Raw genomic sequence first — 24,209 nt, 5'->3', positions numbered from 1 at the left:
ACCTTTTTAGGATTTCACAACAGCGAAGTTGTGTGAAGCAAAGGTTTATTGGTGTAATCTCTTTATTTTGCTTCTATTGTTTGGCATAATTGTACATTTTTACTAGGAGCTGCTTTTTTTTTTAGTTTGTTTATATTTTGAGAGTTGTTTTGCCTCCACATATGTTATTTACACTGTATGTCTTACATCATAGGTGGATTTTAACAAGGAATTATAAAGCCCTCAGTAAAGGTTCAAAAGGCAGTACCTCTGGCTTTCTGAACATTATGATGGAACTCAAAAAGTGTTGTAACCATTGCTACCTCATTAAACCACCAGATGATAATGAATTCTATAACAAACAGGAGGCCTTACAGGTAATGTCATTTTGTTTTTAATTTGGGGAATTTATATTTGTAATGTACACACTGTAATTTCATGGTGTTTGGGCAATATTTTTAGTTCTTATTAAAGTATTAGGAAAGAGCAAGTTCTCTAAAAAACGTGTATACTGGACTTTACGGGTAAGTGAACTGATTTTTATTTCTTTATTGGAACTGAACACTAGACAGATCTCTACTAAATAAAATATCCATGTTATTTAATTTCAATCAAAACGAAAGAAATAGTATGAAACAGGCTATGCATCTTCACACGAAATAAATTTAAGACCTATTTTAAACCCAGGCAAAGTAAAGCAGCTAAACAGATGAACGTAAGGTAAATGGAAATGCAAGTGACTGGCAGTAGTACGTCAGCAAACTGTATGATAGCATAAAACAATCTGCAGAATGTTTTTAAGCTTTTGTATAACCAGATATGCCTGCAAACAACCAAACTGAAAGGAAATAAAAGTAATTATCATTCAAATCTGTCTGATTTTTTTGCTGCTGTTGTTGTTCCAGATGAAAACAATTATAATTACTACCAGAGATGGGCTGTAATCTTTGTTTTTAGTAAATGTTAACTAATATTTGTACCAAAACTGCCCAGAATCACAACAAAAGATTAAAAAAAAATCATGCAATTTATATCAACTTACATAATTTTTTCTAAACATTTTTTTCCTGTAAGCTTTGAAGTTGATAACTTAAAGATTTTCCCCCAAAATACTAGTTCGTGCAGTGACAATTGTAATTGCAAGCTATTTTGTAATATGAAACCTATTTAAAGCTAAAGGAAGTGTCATTTATAACTTGGCACACTCTACAGCTACCTCATACAAAATTAAATCCCTTATAACTGCTCAAACATTATTTCTATTAATTGCAGACTTTTAACAATTACTTCTTTAGTCCACATTGATAAGTTTTTTATGAATGAATTATGAATGAACACATTCTTAATTATGAATGAACACATTCTCCAAAATTCTTTCTCAACCTAATGAGGCCTAATGTTTAAAACGTTAAAGTCTGCACTTGCTTTCTGTTCTAGTTATTCCCAAAGGAACCAAGAAGTAACCTACCTAAAGTCTGTTAGGCACCACAAACAACAGTCCTATCATGCATATTTTAAAGTATGTATGTTATAAGGAGTGATGAATGTTTTTGTTTTTCTCCCACATCAGTAGACAGGAAGGCAAACCTTAAAAGAATGTCTGACCACCTGCAGCACTTATTAGTATCAAGGTGACCTGTTTTGTAATATGTATTTTTTCTTTTGATAGCATTTAATACGTAGCAGCGGGAAACTAATCCTTCTTGACAAGCTACTGATTCGTCTGAGAGAACGTGGCAACAGAGTTCTAATTTTCTCTCAGATGGTGAGGATGCTGGACATCCTAGCAGAGTACCTAAAGTATCGTCAATTTCCCTTCCAGGTAACAAGCCTAGTAGTCTTGATCCTGAATTTAAGAAAAATCTTTTCTTTACCCTGAGGGTGACAGAGCAGTGGAGCAAGTTGTCCAGAGGTTGTGAAATCTCCATTCTCCATGATAATTAAAAGCCAAGTGGACGTGATCCTGGGCAACCTGCTCTAGTGGACCCTGTCTGACCGGAGGTGTTAGACAAGATGACCTCCAGTGGTCCTTGCCAACCTCAGCCTCTCTGCGATTATCTGATCTTTACCACTTTGCTTAATAAAAGAGTGTCTTTGAGTTAAAAAGATGATGTGAAGCATTAACATTCCTATTTTTCCTTCACATTACTGTTTTGGCTGGTGAGAATTCAAGTTGCTCTAATGAGAATATAGCATAAGAATTACTTCTAAACTGTAGTATTCAATCTCTTTAGAGACTTGATGGATCAATAAAAGGGGAATTGAGGAAACAAGCACTGGATCATTTTAACGCAGAAGGATCAGAGGTATGGTATTTTTTTATTCCCTATTTTATATTTTCCCAAGAAATATCAGAAGTGTTCTGTAAAAATGAATGTTGAGAAAAATGAGAAATGCATCAATAAGTTTGAAAATCCATTGTTCTTGGCTAGAGTGTAATGTTAATGTCTACTTTTTTACATTTAGATTTAATCCAAAGCACAGAACTAAGTTGTGTGTCTTTGATAAACAATGAAAAACTGATTTCTGGCAATTCTTTGTGTGACTTGTGAATTTTTAAGTGTCTCTGTTACAGTTTTTTTTTGTTTTTTTTTTTTAAGCTTAGAGGATTTATAGCTTATATAACATTCCTAATATACAAGCCACTCCATTTGATCAAGTTCAATCTTTCTCCTTTTTTGGGGCGCAGGGAGTGATTGTTTTTTCTTGGTAATAGGATTGCATTTCTCACTTGCTGCTGAGCTTCTGTTTCTGATACAATTAAAGAGGAAGGACTTAACTCCGTGAAGTAAACTTCAGATATATCTTAAATACAGAAGTTAATTCTGTTTTAAATCCCTGGTGTAGACATCATCACCTTTTTCTGAAAGCTTTGCAGTTATACTGTACAGTTTTTGAGGAACCTAAACTTCACACGGTATTTAAAAGTGAAGGCAAACTTCACATTTGTGCAGCAACCAAATTATGTTCTCTGCTATGGAGATATTATCTCTTTTGGAGATAAATATTTCATGGAAATATTTAACATATGACTCATTCCTGAGAGTCATGGTTTGCTGTTTTCTGTCACTATACTATTTTTTTTTCCTATTTTATTTTCTCTTGAATTTCATATGTTGTCTTATTGCATGTCTCAAGCTTGTTTATAAATATATTGAACAGCAGTGACCCTTGAAGAAGAATTCTGCCTCCTGTCTCTTAACTTAACTGGTCATATGTAGTCTCAGTGTCTCCCCTAGTATGCCATGGCTTCTTAGTTTTCTTAAGTGAAAAAGGAAAAGGTGAAGGGAAACTGTAATTTTGTTACATACAAGGCTTTAACAGCAGAGTCCCATACTTTTGTCCAGTCTTCTGTTTGGCTGTTTTTTTTTGGTTGGCATCTAGGATGCTACAGCCTTTAAACCACAAAGGAATGAGCATCAATGTCTATTGTAAATAGTTATCAATATTAGCTTTATACACAAAGAAACTTTCCCTATAGAATGATTACAGCATTTACAGTGTATGACTCTAATGTGTGCCACGGAATGCATAAATAAGTGTCACAGTGGTTTATTTAAGAATATCAGAACTACTCAATATAAAATGGTTTCATTTTATGATTTCAGGACTTTTGCTTTTTACTGTCTACCAGAGCTGGAGGATTAGGTATAAACTTGGCATCTGCTGACACTGTAGTTATATTTGATTCTGACTGGAATCCACAGAATGATCTGCAAGCACAAGCTAGAGCTCATAGGATTGGACAGAAGAAACAGGTACATTCGGCTGTAAGCTCCAATCCTGAGGGACAGTACCCTACAGTAGCTGTCAACTGTCTAGGACATTGCAGTATTCGTGTATTTTGAGAATAATTAGTACTTGCCTGGATGTGTTAAAAATGTTAATAATGCTCAATTTTTTATTATTATTTTTTTAAATTTAAATCTCCTTAAATTGAAACATAATATGGCAGTTGTGGTATATGGATGGGGAGGGAGAATAGTTGTGGGCTTGTCTGTCCCACGTTCATTGGCATCATGTCATTCTGGAAAATAACTCCATCAGCCACATTGCCCTTACTTAAGTATTTCGTAGTTCTCTTTGGGTTTCTTTTTCACTTGGGGTAATAAGAAATAATAATAATAAGTAATAATAAGATATACAAGAGTTTTGCTTGTGGCAATGCTTATGGCTAGTCACTGAAGCTTAAAAAAGACAAGTCTTAAGAATTTATTTCTCTATTTTTAAACTGCTTATGGAAGACCATAATAAGAAGTTTGAACTAGTATTTCATAAAATAAATAAAATTCAGGTGATGTGTAGACAAGACTGACATTTTTCCTTGTTGTTGCTCACTTATTTAAAATATAGGTTAATATTTATCGTCTAGTCACAAAAGGATCAGTAGAAGAAGATATTCTTGAAAGAGCCAAGAAGAAGATGGTGTTAGATCATCTAGTAATTCAGAGAATGGACACTACAGGAAAAACTGTACTACATACAGGTTCTACTCCTTCAAGGTATATATTTATTATCTTACACGTCAATTTCTATTTAATTATATTTGACAGATAAGTAAAATTGTCAGTAATTTCACTTTGTTAATGAAAGGCAAACCAAGGTTAAATAAATAAAATATGCAAAGTGTTTTGTCTTTGTAGTTTTTTGTTTCTGTATCAAATATAGCTTTTATTTGACAGTAAAAATAAAGCTTAACTGGCTCATGGTTATAGAGAATTCTTTCAGTCTGTTAAAATAAAATGTTTTTCCTGAAACATCCTGTATTTCAGCTCAACACCTTTTAATAAAGAAGAATTATCAGCAATTTTAAAGTTTGGTGCAGAGGAACTTTTTAAAGAACCTGAAGGGGAAGAACAAGAGCCCCAGGTAAGTAATGTTTCTAGACTTGCAAAATAAAACAACCCAAAGTATGTATTAATTATTTCATTATAAAGATAAATTCAATCTTTTTCAGGAAATGGATATAGACGAAATCTTGAAGAGGGCTGAAACTCGGGAAAATGAGCCAGGTCCATTAACTGTAGGAGATGAGTTGCTTTCACAGTTCAAGGTATTGCTCTGTTGTCTCCCTCCTGTCATAATTACTTTCCCTTATTAAAAACTTCTATTTTATGTACTTATCTATCTCCTTCATTCTTATAAAAGAGATGCAACAATAAGTTAACTCTCTATCTCTTTCTAATGATTTTCTTTTCATTATACCCTCAGTACAAACATTTAAAAATATTTATAATATATTTTACTAATAAAATAAGAGATATTTATGAATGTGTTAATGAGGAGAGGTTTGGGTACTGTTGCATTAATGTCTTTAATGTTAAGCAGTTGTGGTACTTCTGAACACAAAACATAATGTCTGGATTTCTTAATTGATGACTTTTAGAAATTGCTTTCAGCACTGAAGTAAACTTGAATGACAGCTATTTTAAGTGTTACCAGCTAGACATTTTGTCATGTGGGTGATTTTTTTTTTAATTTAAAATATATGGTATGATAAGTGCTTAGATCAGCAGGCTGTTAAATCACTATTGTGCTGGTGGTTCATATACAATCTTTTTTGATTCCTATGGTGTACTGTTTGGATAGTTTTGCATTACTACAGTCTCGAATGAAATGAGGTATTCAAATGTCATTAGACTTATTCTGAAAGAAGTTAACTGTCATACAGCGACTGGGGACGTGTTTCATTATGCTCTACATCAGTCAACTTTTAATAGAAGAAGAATTTTCATCTTTTCTGATCCCATATTGCATGGAGTATGTCTGTATCATAAATGAGCGAAAATATTTTACATTAGAGACGGTGTTTCTTGAAACATATATGTGTAGATATTATGTGTATTATAAAGCAGTAATAAATACAAATTCATGAAATACATAGATGCATACAATATGCCATCAAGAACTTAGGTTTCCTAAAATATCTTTTGCTAAGTTTTGTTTAAATAAAGTCATTTATTTAAGAGATGAAAATACATACGTTCTGATGTATCAGGTGGCCAACTTTTCCAATATGGATGAAGACGATATTGAGTTGGAACCAGAAAGAAACTCAAGAAACTGGGAAGAAATCATCCCGGAAGTCCAGAGGCGAAGAATAGAAGAAGAGGAAAGACAAAAAGAACTTGAAGAAATATATATGCTCCCAAGGATGAGAAACTGTGCAAAACAGGTACCTCTGGTTTTTAACTGACTTGTATTTTTGTTTTGCTATTTTATTTTTATTTTTGCATTTTTTTTCCTTCTCTGAATTCAAATTTTTGACAGGCTAGGTAAAAGTTTATTTTGTTTGTGTTAATAATGTAGTTCTGAACTGCGTATTCTGAAATTCCAGATCAGCTTTAATGGAAGTGAAGGAAGACGCAGTAGGAGCAGAAGATATTCTGGATCTGATAGTGACTCCATCACGGAGAGAAAACGTCCAAAAAAGCGTGGAAGACCACGAACTATTCCTCGAGAAAATATTAAAGGATTTAGTGATGCAGAGATCAGGCGGTAAGATATGGGGTGATGTTCATGTTTAAAGGGACAAAACAGTTTTTTTTTTTTAATCATTATAGAGTTCAAAAATACTAAAGACAGTCTATTTTTGTGAAATTATTTGAAATTTTTCTCTCTGTTTAATGTTTTACCTTGAAAAGGTACAAAAGCAGTTTTTTTACTTTCTGGCGTTGACATAGTTGGACTGTTGTGGCCAGAATTTGAACCCATTTTGGCAAGGGATAAAATTAGCTTTGAAAATGATTCTTGATTGTTTTTTACTTATTATTACTCTAAATTCCTACAGGACAGTGAAATTCCCCTGAGGACAGTGATTTCAAAAAAGATTTGATAACAATGGGTGAACTTTTTTTTTTTAACATATGAAAAATAATTTACTTTCCATGATTCTAAGTGAAAGTTGCAGAAAGAACATGTACAGCTTTGTGGTGATAACTACAAAAAAAAGTTGAGTGGGTTTTGTTTTGTTTTAAGCTTCTTGAAACTGTAATTGAATTAATTTCATAAGGTGTCTGTTTAAGACAAAAAATACAAAATCCCATTTGAGAAGTGTATCTTAAAAGTTGGTCTCATAAATCTGGTGCTAAAGTATTTTTGGCAGGAAGATGAATTGCTTTGCTTGGCCTTTGTGGCTCTGTGAAATGCTATTCTGCTTCTGAAATTTAGGTGTTCACATTTCTCTAAAATATTTTAAATCTTCCAAAATACTTTTTATTATAATAATAATTCTTAATAATCCTTTAAAGATTCTTATTGCATTTCTGTTTCATCTAACAGAGTGGATTGCTTATTCTTTCAGCGTGTTCACATGCATGCACTAGCAACTTGAATCTTTGATTGTTATGGAAATTTCTTTTTTTTCCCTCTTTATTTTTATTTAATTTCCTCTTTATCTTCCTACTTCTCATTTTTTTCAATCAGTTATTTACCCCAAAAGTAGTAACATTCCTTTATCTTCCATGTTGTATTTTCTGAAATCTTACAATCACCTGTATTGAGTTTCAGATTGCTCTTTATGTTATGCTCAGACATAATATAATGTCTGAATTCTCTATTTACAACAAATTCACATTTTATTTTTGATTAAACACATCTAGTTGCTGAATTTTGTCATGTGAAAGTACAAGAAATCTGTTTGTTTGTTGTTTTTTTTGTTTGTTTTTTTTTAAATAAAAAATAAATTGTACCTTCTATTGCTTTATTTATTATATCTGTTCTTAAACCAAATAGAGCTATGACTCTGTGCAGGTTACCTTGATATATATCAAGCTGTGGGTTTAAAAATATTAATAGGATTTCAATACAATTCTTTGTGGACAATTTAAGCAATTAAAAACTAATGTAGTTAGTTAAGCATACATTTAAACTGCAGAATTATTTTCTGTTACTAGGTTTATCAAGAGTTACAAGAAATTTGGTGGCCCTCTTGAAAGGTAAACTTATAATTGTGTAGCAACTTTAAACCTTGTTTTCATAAAAATTATAACAATATACCAAGAAACCTTAGACTAGAGAGAAAATAATATGCTTGGTCTTTTAACTTGACTGTAATGTGGCTCTGGGCTAGTATCAAGAAACCTTTCAGTTTTGCTGGACTGCTTGTTTTTTTCTTTATATTTTACCTATTGTCTTGTTTAATCTGCATTGGTGATAGGCATGCTGTTGTCTTGTTTTATAACCTTTTGCAAGACCATCAGTTTATCTACTGTGATTGTTATCCACTGTTCAAGTTACTTTTGCCACTTCATTTTTAAGATATGGAATAAGGCAAAAAGCATAAGAAAAACTTAACATCCTTATTTTCCTTGAAAATATTCATATTCTATATGATAATATCATATGTAATAGTTCCTTTTCTTTTTTTCTTTTTTAAAAAAAGTACATCAATCTATCTCAAAACTGTAGAGTTAGGGCCCTTTATAGTAATTGTTATATTGTCCTCTGATATTAGAATCACTTTTATTTTTTCCTATTTGTAATTACTATATTCTTTTATTCAATTGTTTTTTAACCGCATGGGTAACAACTGCAGGTGACGGATAACTTAGATGATCGTTTATCTAGTTTCAAAATCTGAGTCATTTGCAATTGCTAAACTTGCAGAGCTGTAGAAATGTGTTTTTTTTTTATTACAGGTTAGATGCTGTAGCTAGGGATGCTGAGCTAGTTGATAAATCTGAAACAGACCTTAGACGTCTGGGAGAGCTTGTGCATAATGGATGCATTAAGGCTTTAAAGGACAATTCATGTGGACAAGAAAGAGCAGGTACAGTGTGTTTGGAGGTGTTTGTGTGTGTGAGGGGGAATAAAAAGTGCTTAGAATTCTGAATTATTCTTGCACTCTGATCATAATAGGAAACAATTTTTAGGGGAAAAAACAAATGTTATCATTCTGGGTGATTTTGAAAAAGGGTTATACTAAGACAACAACTTTCTTCCTTTTTTTTTTTTTAGTTGTCACTGCAGAGTGGTTTGTTTTTGTATTACTGTGAAATTTAAAAATTGTCTGTTACTGTCTGAAAGACCTTGAGATTATGAGCTTAATTAGACCATTTTGTTAAGAAAAAGTCATATAGCATAGATATAGCAGTGAACTTGCTTGTTTTCTTTGTTTTTTTATAAGATACATGTGACAGCTAACATTTTAATACTTCGACCATTTATTTTAAGGAGGTAGACTTGGGAAAGTTAAAGGCCCAACATTTCGAATCTCAGGAGTGCAGGTGAATGCAAAGCTAGTCATCTCTCATGAAGAAGAGTTGGCACCATTGCACAAATCCATTCCTTCGGATCCAGAAGAAAGGAAAAGGTATTTTTTTTTTTTTTTTAACTAAGGGAAGTTATAATTTAGAAAATGGTTTGGGCTTTATTTGCTTTATTCAGAAAACCCAGACTCAAAGGACACTGTCACAGCATTGTCCCTCCATTCTCTGTAAGGACTGGCAGCAGCAAACTGCTCCAGATTTGTTTTTCATTATTTCTTCCTCCTTCAGGGAAGGAAGAGGTCAGTATCAGCCTTGGCTTCTGAACTGTACTCACTGTGGACTGTAGTACTCATAGTACTACATCCAGACTAAAAGACAGGCTTGCTGACAATCTGTTCTGTGTGTCATATCTGCTTGAGGGAAAGCAGTATATATTGAACTGCTGAAGATGGTAACTGTTGGTGGTAGTTACCACCCTCTGAACTTCTTTTCCTTGCGTATCACAATCTTTACACTATCCGCATATTCAGTTAGCAGTTTCATTTGGATGATGTTTTTTTATACAGAAATATAAAATCAAGAGAACTTCACAATTAGCCACCTCTGTGACCCCCCCCAGGGCCACAGACAGATGTCTTTTGTCTATCATGATCAATATAATCTTGGTAAACTTTAAAACATATTTCAGTGTTGATTTCAACAAATATTTTCTGGAAATGTAAAGAAAGTATAGTGGTAGATAGTTGGATTACTTTCCTAAATAAATATAACAGCATCATAGTGATGTAACTAGATGTGTTTTTTCTGTTCTTAGTAAGTCAGCCTTCTCTTTCCTAAGCTTCAGAAATAAAAATCTCTTATTTGTCATTGTAATTTATTTCTGTTAGATATGTAATCCCATGCCACACCAAGGCTGCTCATTTTGATATAGACTGGGGTAAAGAAGATGATTCCAATCTGTTAGTTGGCATCTATGAATATGGTTATGGCAGCTGGGAAATGATAAAAATGGATCCTGATCTCAGTTTGACACAGAAGGTATGTCATCTAAAATGTTTTATCAAGTACTTTTTTTGTTTAGATAATAATGCTAGTGACAGTTACTGAAAGAGCATATTTTATGCTAAGTGAAATTGCAGAGATTTTACATACCTATAGTACTTCCACACATCTATCCTTTATGTGGTGTGTCATTAGGTTTGGAGTCTTTGGTATTCTACTGAAGTCTGACTTCTTATGGTCAGATATGCTTCCCAATTTCTGTGGACCTCTGTCATTTGAATTCTTTCTTTTCTGTCTTTTGCCTCCCTATTTTAGATGTTTGAGATGGGTTTGTTTTGTTCTTGAGTTTGTGAAGGGAGTTTGTTCTAGGGATTTGTCTTGGTTTCTCAACCACCACTTAATCCCAAGGTTCCTCAGTTGATGGACAATCATGACATGAAAATAACTGTACTGGTCAGACTAAAGTACTGCAATAGCTGATTAGCAATAGTGAACAACACATTTAGGAAAAAGCTAGGATGAGGCAAACTTCATGACAGTGTGAACAACCTGTAGCTTTGGGATTTAAAGAGGCAGGGTTTTGTCCAAATTTGTTTAGTTATGATTTATACTTCTGCCTTCAATTCATTTTCTGTTTTATTAAACCACCCATTTATACTTCTGGCATCTGCAATATACTGACTGTAATAATGAGTTCTTCATTTAAAGGATGCATGAGCCAGAACTAGGACTTCTGTGGATGACTGGTAGAGGAGCCCAGAATTTCTTAGATGAACTATCAGAGTGGAAGCAGAAATCTGAATCTAGTTTATTCTAAATTTTGTGAGGCAATTTTCAAGATTTAGCATTTGCTGTTTTTAGAAAAATGAAAACATAAGAAATTATCCATTGCTTTCAAGCATGCTGCTATATTTGCTAGATACAGTAGAAGTGGAAGGATCCACCTTCTTCTATGAAACTTTTTCTGTTCTGAGTGCTCTAGGCTAATACCTTTGAAATCTGATAATGTGTACTCATAGTTCATACTACCAACATTCTCCTCAGATTTTGCCTGATGATCCAGATAAGAAACCCCAGGCAAAGCAGTTACAGACCCGTGCAGACTACCTCATAAAATTACTGAATAAAGACCTTGCAAGAAAGGAAGCACAAAGGCTTGCTGGTGCAGTAAGTAAAATTTGGCATTCAGTAGCAAGATAAAATTATATTCTTTTGGTGTTAGATCCTTTTCCTTTTTTCGTTCTCCTTTTTTACGTTGTGGAGTATTCATAATCATACTACATGAGATGAACTTAAGAAATGAAATGCAAATATCACATCGTATTAATCTCTCTTATTTGGTATTCTCTCTAACTAGTATTCTCTACTGTTGTACTGTGCTCTCTCCAGTCCTGAAAACAGTGGTGGTCATTACTGGCAATAAATAAAATGAAATCTCTATTTGATATAAAAACAAAACTTTCTGCAACTGCTGAGGAGATGCTTGCCAATTGCTGTATTAACAGTACTAATTTGCGTTCAGGGCAATTCAAAGAGGAGGAAAACAAGAACTAAGAAGAATAAGTTGATAAAGGCTTCAAAAATAAAAGAAGAAATAAAAAGTGATTCATCACCACAGCCCTCAGAAAAATCTGATGAAGATGATGAGGAGGAGGATAACAAGGTAAATATCTTTCATATATTGAGGATGACTGCTGGAAATTTCTATTTTATGTTCTGTTTGACCTAGTAGAACTGAAGTACCTGAATGGCATCTTCTTCCTGTGGCTGCTACCGTTAATATTCCATCAGCACAATTGCATGGACTATCTGTTGTAATTTGGTGATAACCCAGTAGCTGAGGAATTATGAGTAGTTTTCCAAATTTTATTATTAAATAATGTTTGTAGTACTTTTAATTAAAGTATCATTGATCAATTTCAATGTTATTTAAAGACTTCAGTGTAGTATCTGTTAGAAAAGTAATTCTAATACAACATGCAAATATGTAATGTGTCTGGCTAGTAGTGTTGCTACAGTAGTAGCAACTGGTTCTTCAGTTATTTTTTAGTTAAGGACCAGCAGAAAAAAAGTCAAACCCAATTAGAAGGAACAGCATGAATAAATGATGTTTCAAGATGTGCAAGTGAAAGTTTCTGCATATGTCATGACTTTAATTATGCAAAAAGACTATTTAATCTCATTATGTTGTGTTACTTTTGAAGAATTCTGTTAGGCCTCTGCTTTTGTTGGATCTATTTCTTATATCTATTAGAAGAAACCATGAGAGAGAACAACATAACATTTAGGGTTGTGTCATACCTAATTTTATAATTTTGAAATAGTTTAAATAAGTAAGTGCAAATCTGTAAGTATCATTAAAATCATTCGTACTTGGTTTAATGTAAACCAAATTATGTAAGTGTCTTTCATAACCATTTAAAACTATTTCAGGCCATTGTAATTGTCAATTCTTTCTGTAAAGATAAAACACTAATTGAAATATATAGATGAGATAGATTAAGTCTGAGAAGAACTATGATGCAGTTTACAGAAAAGTTTTTTTTAAAAGAAAGTAAGTTTTAACTGAAGCCTTTCGATATCTTATTAAGATTGTGTTATGAAGTATAAAGTCGTACCAATAAACAAACAAATAAATAACAAAAAAACTAACCTTTCTTTGTAGACTGGCTTATTTTGTAGATAAAATAACTTGAATGATTTGTCTAGAATGTAAGACTGAGAAGTGTTTTCACAGTTCCCAGTAAATTGATAATTGGCAACTGAATGATAAAACAACATAAATTAAGTCTTCAGACTACTTTAAAAAAAAATAATGTCAGACTTCATTCAAAACAGAATACACTGCAAGTCTGTTGATCGTTCTGTTTGGGAGAGTGCCTAGAATGCTTTTGTGTATTTAATGATGGTTATGCATTACTTGAATACTTTTGGGCAGAGGCAAATAATTTCACTTCTGAAGACAAAAACAAACAAACAAACAAACAAACAAAAAAACTAGATCCCAAAATAGGCTTTAAACACCCAAGTGATTGGCTCTAACTAGAGTTCTAATATGCTAGAGTGCTAATAACTTGATACCTAATCTAAGTAATTTGTTGTAATTCATGTACTAGGTGTCCTTACATCTGCTTTTTTGCAACTTTTCCAGGATAACTTTTAAATTGATTAAAAGATGATGATGATTCTTGTGCTTGTGCAATATTACTTTTGTTACTTAATAGTATTTTTCTGCCTGAACGAATATGAGTTTCCATCTCTGACCTCATTAACAAATATTACAAACACGTGATGTGTTTTTTCATCATCAAATAATTAATTGGGCTTCTATTAGACAGTCTGTAAGTAAGGCTTTTTATTTGAGCATAGTAAAAAGAACGGCACCAAAAGAATGGAAGTTGGGACTCTCTTGCCTTCTCCTCTGAATGCTTAATATGGGATCAGTAAAAAGTTACTGAGACAAAGCTAACTAGAGCAGAGGTCTTCTAACATCCATATCACTTGAGTGTCCTGAGCTCAGTTTTCAAGACATAATTCCTTAGTGACTTGAGTGATTTAAAGCTTTTTAAAGAGACAGACTTCCTTTGGCATAAAAAAACTAAAGTGCCTTAATTTCTTGCTCCCTTTTTATCACTGCCAAATCAGTACTTGTTTTGTGTCACATCAAGGAAATGAGTAAATAGACCTCATTTTTCTTTACAACTATATCCATTTCTATTTGATAGATGTTAAATCTATGTAAAAAAAAAAATGCACAGATAAAAAGTTGTTTTAATCTGATGGTTGACTTGTATAGCTAGAAACTCAGTTTGATGTGACATATATGCTTGCATATTGCAGGATGAGATTGTTTCAGTGAAACATCTACATAAAAAAATAAAAGCAGAAAAAGAAAATGAAGAAAAGCCTGAGCCAGATATTGGTATAAAGAAGGAAGCTGAAGAAAAAAGAGAGACAAAAGAAAAGGAAAATAAGAGGGATTTGAAAAGGGAGAAAAAAGAAAAAGAGGATAAGAAAGAATTAAAAGAAAAAGATATTAAAGAAAAGAGAGAAAACAAAGTAAAAGAATCCACACAGAAAGAAAAAGAAGTAAAGGAAGAGAAGGTAACTAGGTTTATTTATCTTATACAGCATCAGAAAAGGCCACTAGGTTTTTTGTGAATGATTTTGAGTTGAAAAAGTATTTTGGTTCTAATCAGTTGTCATTTCATTGAAATTTTTTACATCATTTTAAGTTATATTTTTACCACTTGCAACCATGAAGACAGGCATATGAAATGGGGAATTATTTCCTTAATTATATGTATCTTCATTGGATTTTGAGTATGCATGGGTGCAAGAAAAGAAACTTACTCCTTTTCCATTCTCCTTTTCCATCCCACAGAGAAAGTAAAATGTACCATTGTAGGTTTTTTTTCCTATTATTGAAGAGTATGCAAGAGTTATGGTTACTGTCATACATTACAAGATAATTTCAGACCCCAAATATACTCAAATATTTTCATATTTTGTTCTTAGGTAAATGAAATCAAATCAGAAAATAAAGAAAAAAATAAAAAAAATCAATTGTTGGATACTCCAGTTCACATTACTGCAACGAGTGAACCAGTTCCTATATCAGAAGAATCTGAAGAACTAGATCAGAAGACGTTTAGTGTGGTAAGTCCCTTTTGGATAACTTAATTTACATGTTTACACTTGATATTCTAAAAAAATGAAGTTTCTGATTCTTTATTCATTATTAGGCACAGTACCAGACAATCCCTTGCTAGTAAAGTCTCAGATCAATGGATGATACTGATACTATACTGAAGTTATTTTTGTCTACAGGCCAGCAGTATTATTCTGTTGTTTGTTGCAGGTATGTAGTATAGTAAGAAAACATACCTAGCAGTCTGTATGTTGAATAGACTTTAAAAATACTCTGTAAAGATCTATCCTCAACAAAAACTTATGCATACTGCTTCTTCAAGAGCAGAATACATAATGCAATTGCTGGAGTCTCTGGCTTCACCTTATCATAAATGCTTTTCCTCTTAGTAAGAAAAAAGAGAAATTAAGTTTCAGCACTTCCCTCCTACAGTATCACAGACATAAATTACTAGACACGGGAAGGAACGAATTCTAAAGCCTTTAGAAATACCTGTCTGGAGTAATCTCATTGACACCAAGTTAATTTCAGTTAAATTACTACTTCTTTCTAAAAATAGAATCAATACTAGAGAAAAAAAAAAAAGGTATGTACACACAATATATGTAGAGTTGTATAGGTCAACTGCAGCCTTTGGAAAGGTACCAATGAGTTCTCTTGAACAGTCACGAGCTCTTCTTCTGTGTGTTCTCTCATACAGATTTCAATGGTTGTCTGTTTCTGCTGGTCAGGTTTAGTGGATTTATTGTGGTGCTGGCTGTGACATGCAACTTAGGTTGTCATGAGTATGTCCTTGACTCGCCTTTGTATATTTTTAAACTAAACATTCCAACTGACTTATCTGTGATTCCAAAGATGAGCCTCAAGTGATTCAGGTGGATGTGTGGATAATTTTGTGACTGAAAAACATTTGATTTCTCTGTACCCTTATATTTTTCTGATCACTTCTAGGATTAAGCAGAGAGCTCTGCAAGCTGTCTAATTTAAGCTGCGGCTAAGTCAATATGTATTGCAGCTGATTAATTGCTTAGTGCCATGAACTAGCAATGGAACTCTCTTCCTTGAACTCTTCAGGGATGGGGCATCGTAACTTCTCTGTTCTCAAGGAACAGTTTCTTTGATTTTTCTCCACAGATGTTGACACATTGATTGTGGTATTCTTCAGTGCGTTCCCCTCACCCTGTGAGCAAGGTCTTGTGTTTTGTATTGCTTGTAACAAGTCTGTCTCTATTTATACTATGTATAAATATCACAGTAATGTGTGGGGTCATGTTCTATTTTTTAAAAATTTTATATATATACACATATATTTCCTGTATTTTACAGTGCAAAGAAAGAATGAGGCCTGTCAAAGCAGCATTGAAACAGCTGGATAGACCAGAGAAAGGCCTTTCTGAAAGGGAGCAGCTGGAACATACTAGACAGTGTCTAATCAAAATTGGGGATCACATTACTGAATGCCTAAAGGAGTATACAAATCCGGAACAAATTAAACAGTGGAGGAAGTAAGTTTTTCTGCATGATTTTTTGTTTTGTAAAAGGAAAATCTTTAATTGCTTGTATTAAGGATAATAGTTTTTGATCATTTCTCTTGTTTTTTACCCTCTTTTTCTTGTATATTTCTGCTGTCTTAAGTAAGGATTATTCAAGATGATTTATAAATGGTTCTTCTTCATACTGTATAGCAATGCATTTTATCCAGTAGGTGGAGTAATCTCACTTCTTACAACCCAAAGTAAATACTAGATAACTTTTACTTAGTGTTAAATATTTAGTGGGAAAGAGTTCTTAGTTCTAAGGATCTGTTTTTTCAGCTTTGAGGATTTTTTTTTTAATTCATGCTAAAAATAGGCAATTCAAATGTGTGTGCTGAACTTTGATTTGTAGAATATTTAATTATTTTAAATATATACTCAAATAATATATGACATAATAAAATTATTTATAATAACATACTCAGATGTGTTTCAAAACAAAGAGTTCTTAAATGTCTTTACCCATCATTATATTACACTTAAAAGTATCACAAATTGCATTTAGAATTTGTCATAATGTGCACTTAAGTCTTGAGAATACATCCTACAACTTGGGCTGAAAATACATCCTACACTTCCATATGCAAGTCAGTTAAGCATTATAATTTCCTTACAGACTGTTGCTAGTATAGAATGCTGCATCTGTTTTTACTTGCTTTACTTCAGAATTTTAAAGATGGTCTAAAATATAAAAACAAGACCTGTCTAACACCTTGGTAAATGTTATTTTTCTTTAAGTGGAAATACATAATAGAGCTGTTATTCACAATAATACTACAGTACCATTTGGCGATTCTTAAAATAAGACTTAAGTAGTCGGAGTGAAGGATCAGACTGATGCTTCCTGAGCCTGAAAAAATCAGATGTTTCTGGATTGTAGCATTTGGTAGACTGGTGGAATTTTAGACTTCAGTTTAGTTTTCTGTAATCATAGAAACAAACATTTTCCTTAGGGTTTCGGCATCTAGACTTGGCCTAGTGTTTGTTCTTCTTTGTTCCTGCATAGGACAGATTAGGCCTGGAGTTACAGCCATGCCACTTCTGTCATTTTTTCAGACTGATTTGTTTTCAAATCTTTGACCAGGATTTGGAATTGTGGATGAATTCTCTGATATTTACAGGAAATAAGTCTTGTTGGTCAAATGTCTTCCCCTGCAGGAAACTTCAATTTTGGAAGAAGTTTTACTTACTGTACCTGCATTTTTAGTTACTGAGTAGCAAATACTGAAAATTTCTGTTAGATTTCTAACAGTCTTTCAAAAGACATGCATAAACTGAAAGCTACATTTCTAGCATTTCCACAAATCATTGCATTAATGAAATTGATAATAATACTATTATTACTACTACAAAATACTATTGAATTAATTTCAGTTAAATCTATGTTGTTTTGTGTCATGTAAAAAAAAAAAAAAAAAAAGAATATATGTAAGAAATACAACATCTCTTTTCTTCTTCCTCAGAAATTTGTGGATTTTTGTCTCTAAGTTTACAGAATTTGATGCCAGAAAGTTGCACAAACTGTATAAGCATGCAATCAAAAAGCGCCAAGAGTCTCAGGTAATATTTTAATATGTTCTCTAAATATAAAAATGTTCAAGTGTTATAACTCATTTAGATTTAAAGGATTGTCAGAAACACAGCAAGGCATATACACTTTAAATAAGTACTTTATTTGTGTTCGTAGTAGTCTCCTTTGATAGGCACTTAGCCATGTTGAACCTCATTGAGGGGCTAAGTGCCAGGTCCTGCTCTTTGGTCACAACAATCCCATGCAATCCTACAGGAAAAGTATCTGGGGGTGTAGGTTGACACTTGTCTGAACATGAGCCGGCAGTGTGCCCATGTGGCCAAGAAGACCAACGGCATCCTGGCTTGTGTCAGGAATAGTGTAGCCAGCAGGACCAGGGAGGTGATTGTCCCCCTGTACTCAGTTCTGGTGAGGCCACACCTCGAGTACCGTGTTCAGATTTGGGCCCCTTACTACTAGAAGAACATTGAGGCCCTCAAGTATGTCCAGAGAAGGGCTACAAAGCTGGTGAAGGGCCTGGAACATAAGTCCTATGAGGAGCAGCTGAGGGAACTGAGGTTGTTTAGTCTGGAGAAGAGGAGGCTCAGGGGAGACCTTATTGCTCTCTACAGCTACCTGAAAGGAAGGTGTGGGGAGGTGGGGGTCGGCCTTTTCTTGCAGATAACTAGCAATAGGACTAGAGAGAATGAGCCCAAATTGTGGTAGTGGAGGTTTAGGTTGGAAATGAGGAGACATTTCTTCTCAGAAAGAGCAGTCAGGCATTGGGACGGGTTGCCCAGGGAGGTGGTGGAGTCACGGTCGCTGGGGGTGTTTAAGTAAAGGTTGGACATGGTGCTTATGGATACGATTTAGTGGGCAATATTGGTGGCAGGGGGGTGATTAGACTAGATGATCTTGGAGGTTTTTCCAACCCTAATGATATTTTTCTAAAATATTCAGATTTATTAGTAAGTTCGTGTACTTGTCTCTTTTAGCAACACAATGACCAGAATATTAGCAGCAATGTGAATACACATGTAATCAGAAATCCAGGTAAGAAATCTTACATATAATCTTGTGCTAGGCATCTTATTTTTTTAGTATATTTCATTTCACATACCCCTATCTATCACCTAGATCTGTGTCCTTTACTGGAAAATATTGTAGAGATAGGCACACTAGTATAAATAAACTAGTTTGAAGAAATTCAGCAGAGCACAGACTGAGCCTGGTACTTACTGGGTTGAGCAGCAAGTTAATTGAACATCCTTTAAAAAAAAATTTGGAAACCTACATTTTGTATTTTATTTTGGGGAGGTAGAGAGGTCTACTCAAACCTTTAAACTTCATAGAAATTCTTTGCCCATTTGTAAGCCATTGTAATGTCAAAAAAGAAGCCTCAGAGAAAGGAAAAAAACAAACAAACAAACAAACAAAACAGCATTATTGTCAAAAATAAAATACATCCCATATAACTAATTGCAAACTGTGACTTCAGTTGTGACTTCAAGATACAGTTTTCTGTGTTTCCACGCCTGCATTCTTGTAATACTTTTATGTAATATTTTGGTTATATTATCATGTATTTAAAATCAACACAACCTTTTAAGAACAGTATAGGAATGCTAGTAATGTTTGTAATGCTATAGTAATATTAATTGCTAGTAGTAAATTGCTAATAGTAAAATGCTATGGTAATGCTACTAGTTTGTACATTTAAAATGTCATCTCGTTGTTGGGGGCCTTTCCTACTTAGAGAGGAAGTTGCTGCCATTCTGTCTAGAATTGCTCTACCAAAGGCATTTCTACTTACTCCTTATGTGGACTGCATTTAGCCTGTCCATTCAGTTTCTAAGGGTGAGAAGCTCAGTTTCTGAGCCCTACTACATGTTACATTTCTAGATTGCTTCCCTCTTACATCATCCGCACTAGTGCATTTGTCTTTCAGCTAGTTAGATCATATTTCTGCCATATTATAATGTTGTCATATTCTTTTAAATCTGATAAGTAGAAGTGTTGTTTGAATTAGGTGAAGAAGAGAATTTATAGTGTATGAGACTTCCTCATAACCTCTGATCTATTAAACAGATGTAGAAAGACTGAAAGAGACTACAAATCATGATGACAGTAGCAGAGACAGTTACTCTTCTGATAGACATCTGTCACAATACCATGATCATCACAAAGACAGGCATCAGGGAGATGCTTACAAGAAAAGTGACTCTAGGAAAAGGCCATATTCAGCCTTCAGCAATGGAAAAGATCACAGAGATTGGGATCACTACAAACAAGACAGCAGGTGAGTTTCTCCAGTAATTGTATAATCTCTTCAGAATTCCCTTCCTGCTTCTATAGTATGCTCATAGGAATCACCAAAGTATATTTTTTGAGTAATGCAAAATTACAGAGAATATATCTCTAATGTAGTTCTGTTGAATTAATGTAACTGTAGTTACTACTGTGTGTTCAGTTAACATTAATATAAAAACTTGTATTTTTTAGATACTACAGTGATAGTAAACATAGAAAGTTAGATGACCACAGGAGCAGAGACCACAGGTCAAACCTGGAAGGAAATTTAAAAGACAGCCGGCCTCATTCAGATCACCGTTCCCATTCAGACCACAGGATACATTCAGATCACCGTTCTGCTTCAGAGTACAGCCATCATAAATCTTCCAGAGATTATAGATACCACTCAGACTGGCAAATGGACCACAGAGCTTCTGGTAGTGGCCCAAGGTCACCACTAGATCAGAGGTCTCCTTATGGTTCAAGATCTCCCCTGGGACACAGGTCTCCATTTGAACACTCATCAGATCACAAAAGTACACCTGAACATACATGGAGTAGCCGGAAGACATAACAAAGACTGACATTTTCTGGACCTTCTTTTAGCCATATACAGTAAACTAACACAGTAATTGCCTTACATGACTTGAAAGATATGGACTGGATATTCTATCAGTAGCAGTATTGTTACTTCTTTCCAGGATGCAAGGTCTATTATCCCAACAGAAGAAAAATATTTTTGTATTTAAAGTTTATGCTGCACTGTGCTGCAAATGTTGTGGCACTTTTTTTAAAGAAATTGAAGATGTTTACTTTTACAGGGACCTCAACACTGCCCCTTTCAGACTGGATCTAACTATAAAACTCTTCATGTCAAAGTGGTTTTAGGCTGAACACAGTTTAAATTATGTTTGTAAATGAACTTTTAGACACTGACCTGTGCTCATGTTTCAGGAAGGAATGAGGAGTTTGTTTTGTTTTGTTTCTTAGTAAAGAACTCTCAAGGACTTTGTTCACTTTCCAAAGCTACTTGTTTACATTGTACACTGCGACCACCTTGCCGCTTTTCATCACAAGCTTGAATATTTAAATTCTGTACCTATAACTGTAAAATAGCCAGGATTTCTCCTGTTTGTGATCAGTTATAATGCCTTTTTATGAAACAAACAAAAAAAAATTAAAAAACAACAACACCAACAAATGGCTGTAAATTATTGTAAATGAATTAAATGAGCTTTTTCCCCACTCAGGCTTTTTTTGACTGTTCCTTTCCCCACCAACTCAGGCCTTCTTGTCACAAGTATGAAAGAAAGTCAGTGTACTTAAATGTTTTAATAAAATATCTTGATGGAATCAGAATGTAAAAATGGGGAAAGGGAATATTTTATTCCATTTAGTGCTCCTTTTTTATTGGATACTTTAGATACATTTTTTTGTTTTGTTTTTTGTTTTGTTTTGTTTTCTATTAAACTGTCAGTGTTGTGATTGTTGTAATGAAATTGTGAGACATATCCAGCTAAACTGTGCTCTGGAAAGTTTTTCAGGTGCATTGGTTTTAAAGAAGAAGTGTTCAATATCTGAGCACTTCAGAACCCAAATCAGCCAAAATTTGTTGTAAATCCATTTGTTTTCCCTCTTTAACATGGGCAATAATGTCAAATGTGCTATGCAGCCAGTTAATATTTTAGAAGATTTGAATGACTTTATTAACAGAATTGTTACAATGCACACTGATTGTACATAGATAACTTCTATCTGAAAAATTAAATTTAAACTAAAAGGATATGTGGGCTCTTGTAGTTTTCTGCTGTGTCTTGCTGTACAGCGTACCCTTTTCTATTTTAACCATAAAAATGTTAATCTCTTAAATACTAAATTCTAATACATAACTTGATAACTTGGGAAGATATATCTAGCCTGACATCATGTGGTTGAATCCATATCTGTTCCTCCAATTTCTCTTGCAATGTTGACCATTGTTTCCAAGTAACCAAATCTATATGAACACATTAATAAAGAACCAAAATCTGTCCACCCAGTATCTTGGGATCATATTGTAGGTACAGTTGCTGCCCACTTGGTTGATAACATTTAAACTAATTTAAGGTAGTCTGGGACTCAATTAATGCTTCTTCATATCTTAGCTTTTTATCTTCCCAGGTCTGGGAGGATTTTGTGTGTTTCTGCTTTTAAGCTTAATTGCTGAAGCAGTGTTCAGCCAGTGATGCCTAGTAAGGTTATACATTTCTGTCATGCATTTTCCACATCCAATGGCAAAAATCTAAAACATGGAGCATCTCAAACCACTGCCTGATTCTTAGGTAGTGGAAAGGAATCATGAACCTATTAACAGAGCATAGAGAGCAGTCCCACCAAATCTGGTTTGCTATCAGTGTAGCTAGCTACCTTATGGCGTTGTGACTCATCATGTTTAATGTGATATGATTAGTCTATGTCTGCTTTTGTTTAAGGTATCTCAGGTCTGTCTGAAATAAGCAAGACAGAACACAACTGGTGGTTTTGATGGTCAGGATCTTTGGTAATTTGTCTGTTTAGCCTGTTTTTATACGAATGTATTTAGATTTACAAATCACATTTACAAAGGTTTAAATTTTCCCATGCTTATTCCAATTAAGTCTTAAGTATGAATTTTGGTGGTGGAGATAACCTCCATTACTTACGAGGCTGAGTGTTAATGGTGTATACTTTCCTGTTTAGTAGAATCCCATATCCTCCTCAGATAAGCCATTTAGGATTCATTTTCTATGCAGTCAGAATTGACCTTTATTTCGTAATGAAAGTCCTTTGTTCATTTGTAATGAAAGGTCTTTGAGGAATGTGATCAGTTCTGAAGCATCCATTTTATATTAGCCTTTTGCTTCAGATCTTGGTGTTGCTTATCTCTAAGATGTTTAGGAAAGCAAGAATTCCTGGCATGGCTGTTGATAAAGAAGATTCAGTTGTTTCATCCACCATGCATGGAGGCTTAAGATTTCCATCTTAATCATGTACATATATCTAACATACCTTTCCCGATACTACATAGGAAAATGAGATTGCTGGTCAGGAAAAATAAAAAAAAAATAAAAATAAATAAAATTAAAAAAAGGCCTGTTAAAAAATGCATTTCTGCTGTTAGTTTTAATGACAGAAATGCATTATATGACCGGTTAATGTTAGTTCATCTGCTGTTGTGTTTGCATCACCATTTACCAGTCACTGTGTTTCCCCATTTTGATCTTAAGTGCAGGTGCCCTGCCATCTGAGCAACGCTCTAAGAGCCTGTCGTTTCTGAGAGAGACTTTCACTACTATCAAATAGAGGACTTGCAGAGTCAAACACCAACCACAAAAGGATGGCAGTTTCTGCAGAAACCTGGCACTCCCACAAAAAGGAGTGTGTCCTTACTTCTGTCTGAGACCAGGACAGCATGGTAACAGAGCAGGCTGCCTCCCTAGGTTGGGTAAATTTGATTACATTTGCCTTCCTTATTTGTAGAGCTTGGTTTTGTCCCTGCACTATCTTCTGACATCAACAAAGGAGTCTTAGTGGCATTTGTTACTTCCACAGGCGCTACCATTTAGCTGTAGTTTTCCCATCTGAAGTGTAAAATCTCAATGAAGTATTCTTGTAGCAGTGTATTTTAAGAAGCACTTTTTCAATTCTCAATATTATGTTCTCAATATAAACATATATTATGTGTTGGTGGCTCAATGGTCAATGACAAGAGATTTTTTTGGCAGGAAATGACCTCCCTCTTAGGAGTGTAGACAAAGACGCTAAAGATACTAGATCATTATGCTGGTTTTGTTGTTTCTGATGAGACTTTCTAACGAGTATCTCTGTGATCATGTTTTATTTGAACAGAAAACTAACTGAATCTTAGCCTCTGTTGTGTACCAAGACTGAAATGAGATCATCTGGTTTTTTTTGTTTGTTTGTTTTTTACCTTCATAGAAATACAACTCTTGCTATTAAATAATAGTAATATTCTATTAAATAATATTATCTCTATAATAATATTATCTCTA

The 24,209-nt window shown here is 33.8% G+C and overlaps 1 protein-coding gene across 2 annotated transcripts in view; it reads left to right on the top strand.

The window, feature by feature from the left end:
- Positions 1-21,961, top strand: part of CHD1 (chromodomain helicase DNA binding protein 1) — a 53,568-nt gene extending 31,607 nt beyond the window's left edge. The window contains exons 16-37 of one of the 2 annotated variants that reach the window (XM_035309697.1): positions 194-356; positions 1,649-1,801; positions 2,214-2,285; positions 3,588-3,737; positions 4,333-4,481; positions 4,752-4,848; positions 4,937-5,032; positions 5,978-6,154; positions 6,317-6,477; positions 7,875-7,916; positions 8,619-8,749; positions 9,154-9,292; positions 10,076-10,226; positions 11,235-11,357; positions 11,713-11,853; positions 14,031-14,294; positions 14,709-14,849; positions 16,168-16,346; positions 17,840-17,936; positions 18,882-18,939; positions 19,975-20,185; positions 20,389-21,961. In XM_035309697.1, coding sequence (XP_035165588.1) covers positions 194-356; positions 1,649-1,801; positions 2,214-2,285; positions 3,588-3,737; positions 4,333-4,481; positions 4,752-4,848; positions 4,937-5,032; positions 5,978-6,154; positions 6,317-6,477; positions 7,875-7,916; positions 8,619-8,749; positions 9,154-9,292; positions 10,076-10,226; positions 11,235-11,357; positions 11,713-11,853; positions 14,031-14,294; positions 14,709-14,849; positions 16,168-16,346; positions 17,840-17,936; positions 18,882-18,939; positions 19,975-20,185; positions 20,389-20,752 — 3,259 coding nt within the window. In that variant the 3' untranslated portion in view covers positions 20,753-21,961. The remainder of the gene's footprint in view (positions 1-193; positions 357-1,648; positions 1,802-2,213; positions 2,286-3,587; positions 3,738-4,332; positions 4,482-4,751; positions 4,849-4,936; positions 5,033-5,977; positions 6,155-6,316; positions 6,478-7,874; positions 7,917-8,618; positions 8,750-9,153; positions 9,293-10,075; positions 10,227-11,234; positions 11,358-11,712; positions 11,854-14,030; positions 14,295-14,708; positions 14,850-16,167; positions 16,347-17,839; positions 17,937-18,881; positions 18,940-19,974; positions 20,186-20,388) is intronic. The other variant, XM_035309698.1, reaches the window with a different exon arrangement.
- The last annotated feature ends 2,248 nt before the right edge of the window (positions 21,962-24,209 follow it).

The sequence above is a fragment of the Oxyura jamaicensis genome, chromosome Z (assembly GCF_011077185.1).
Source record: "Oxyura jamaicensis isolate SHBP4307 breed ruddy duck chromosome Z, BPBGC_Ojam_1.0, whole genome shotgun sequence".
NCBI lineage: Eukaryota > Metazoa > Chordata > Aves > Anseriformes > Anatidae > Oxyura > Oxyura jamaicensis.
The sequence above is the reverse complement of the archived record's forward strand: the minus strand, read 5'-3'. Positions and strand labels throughout refer to the sequence as shown.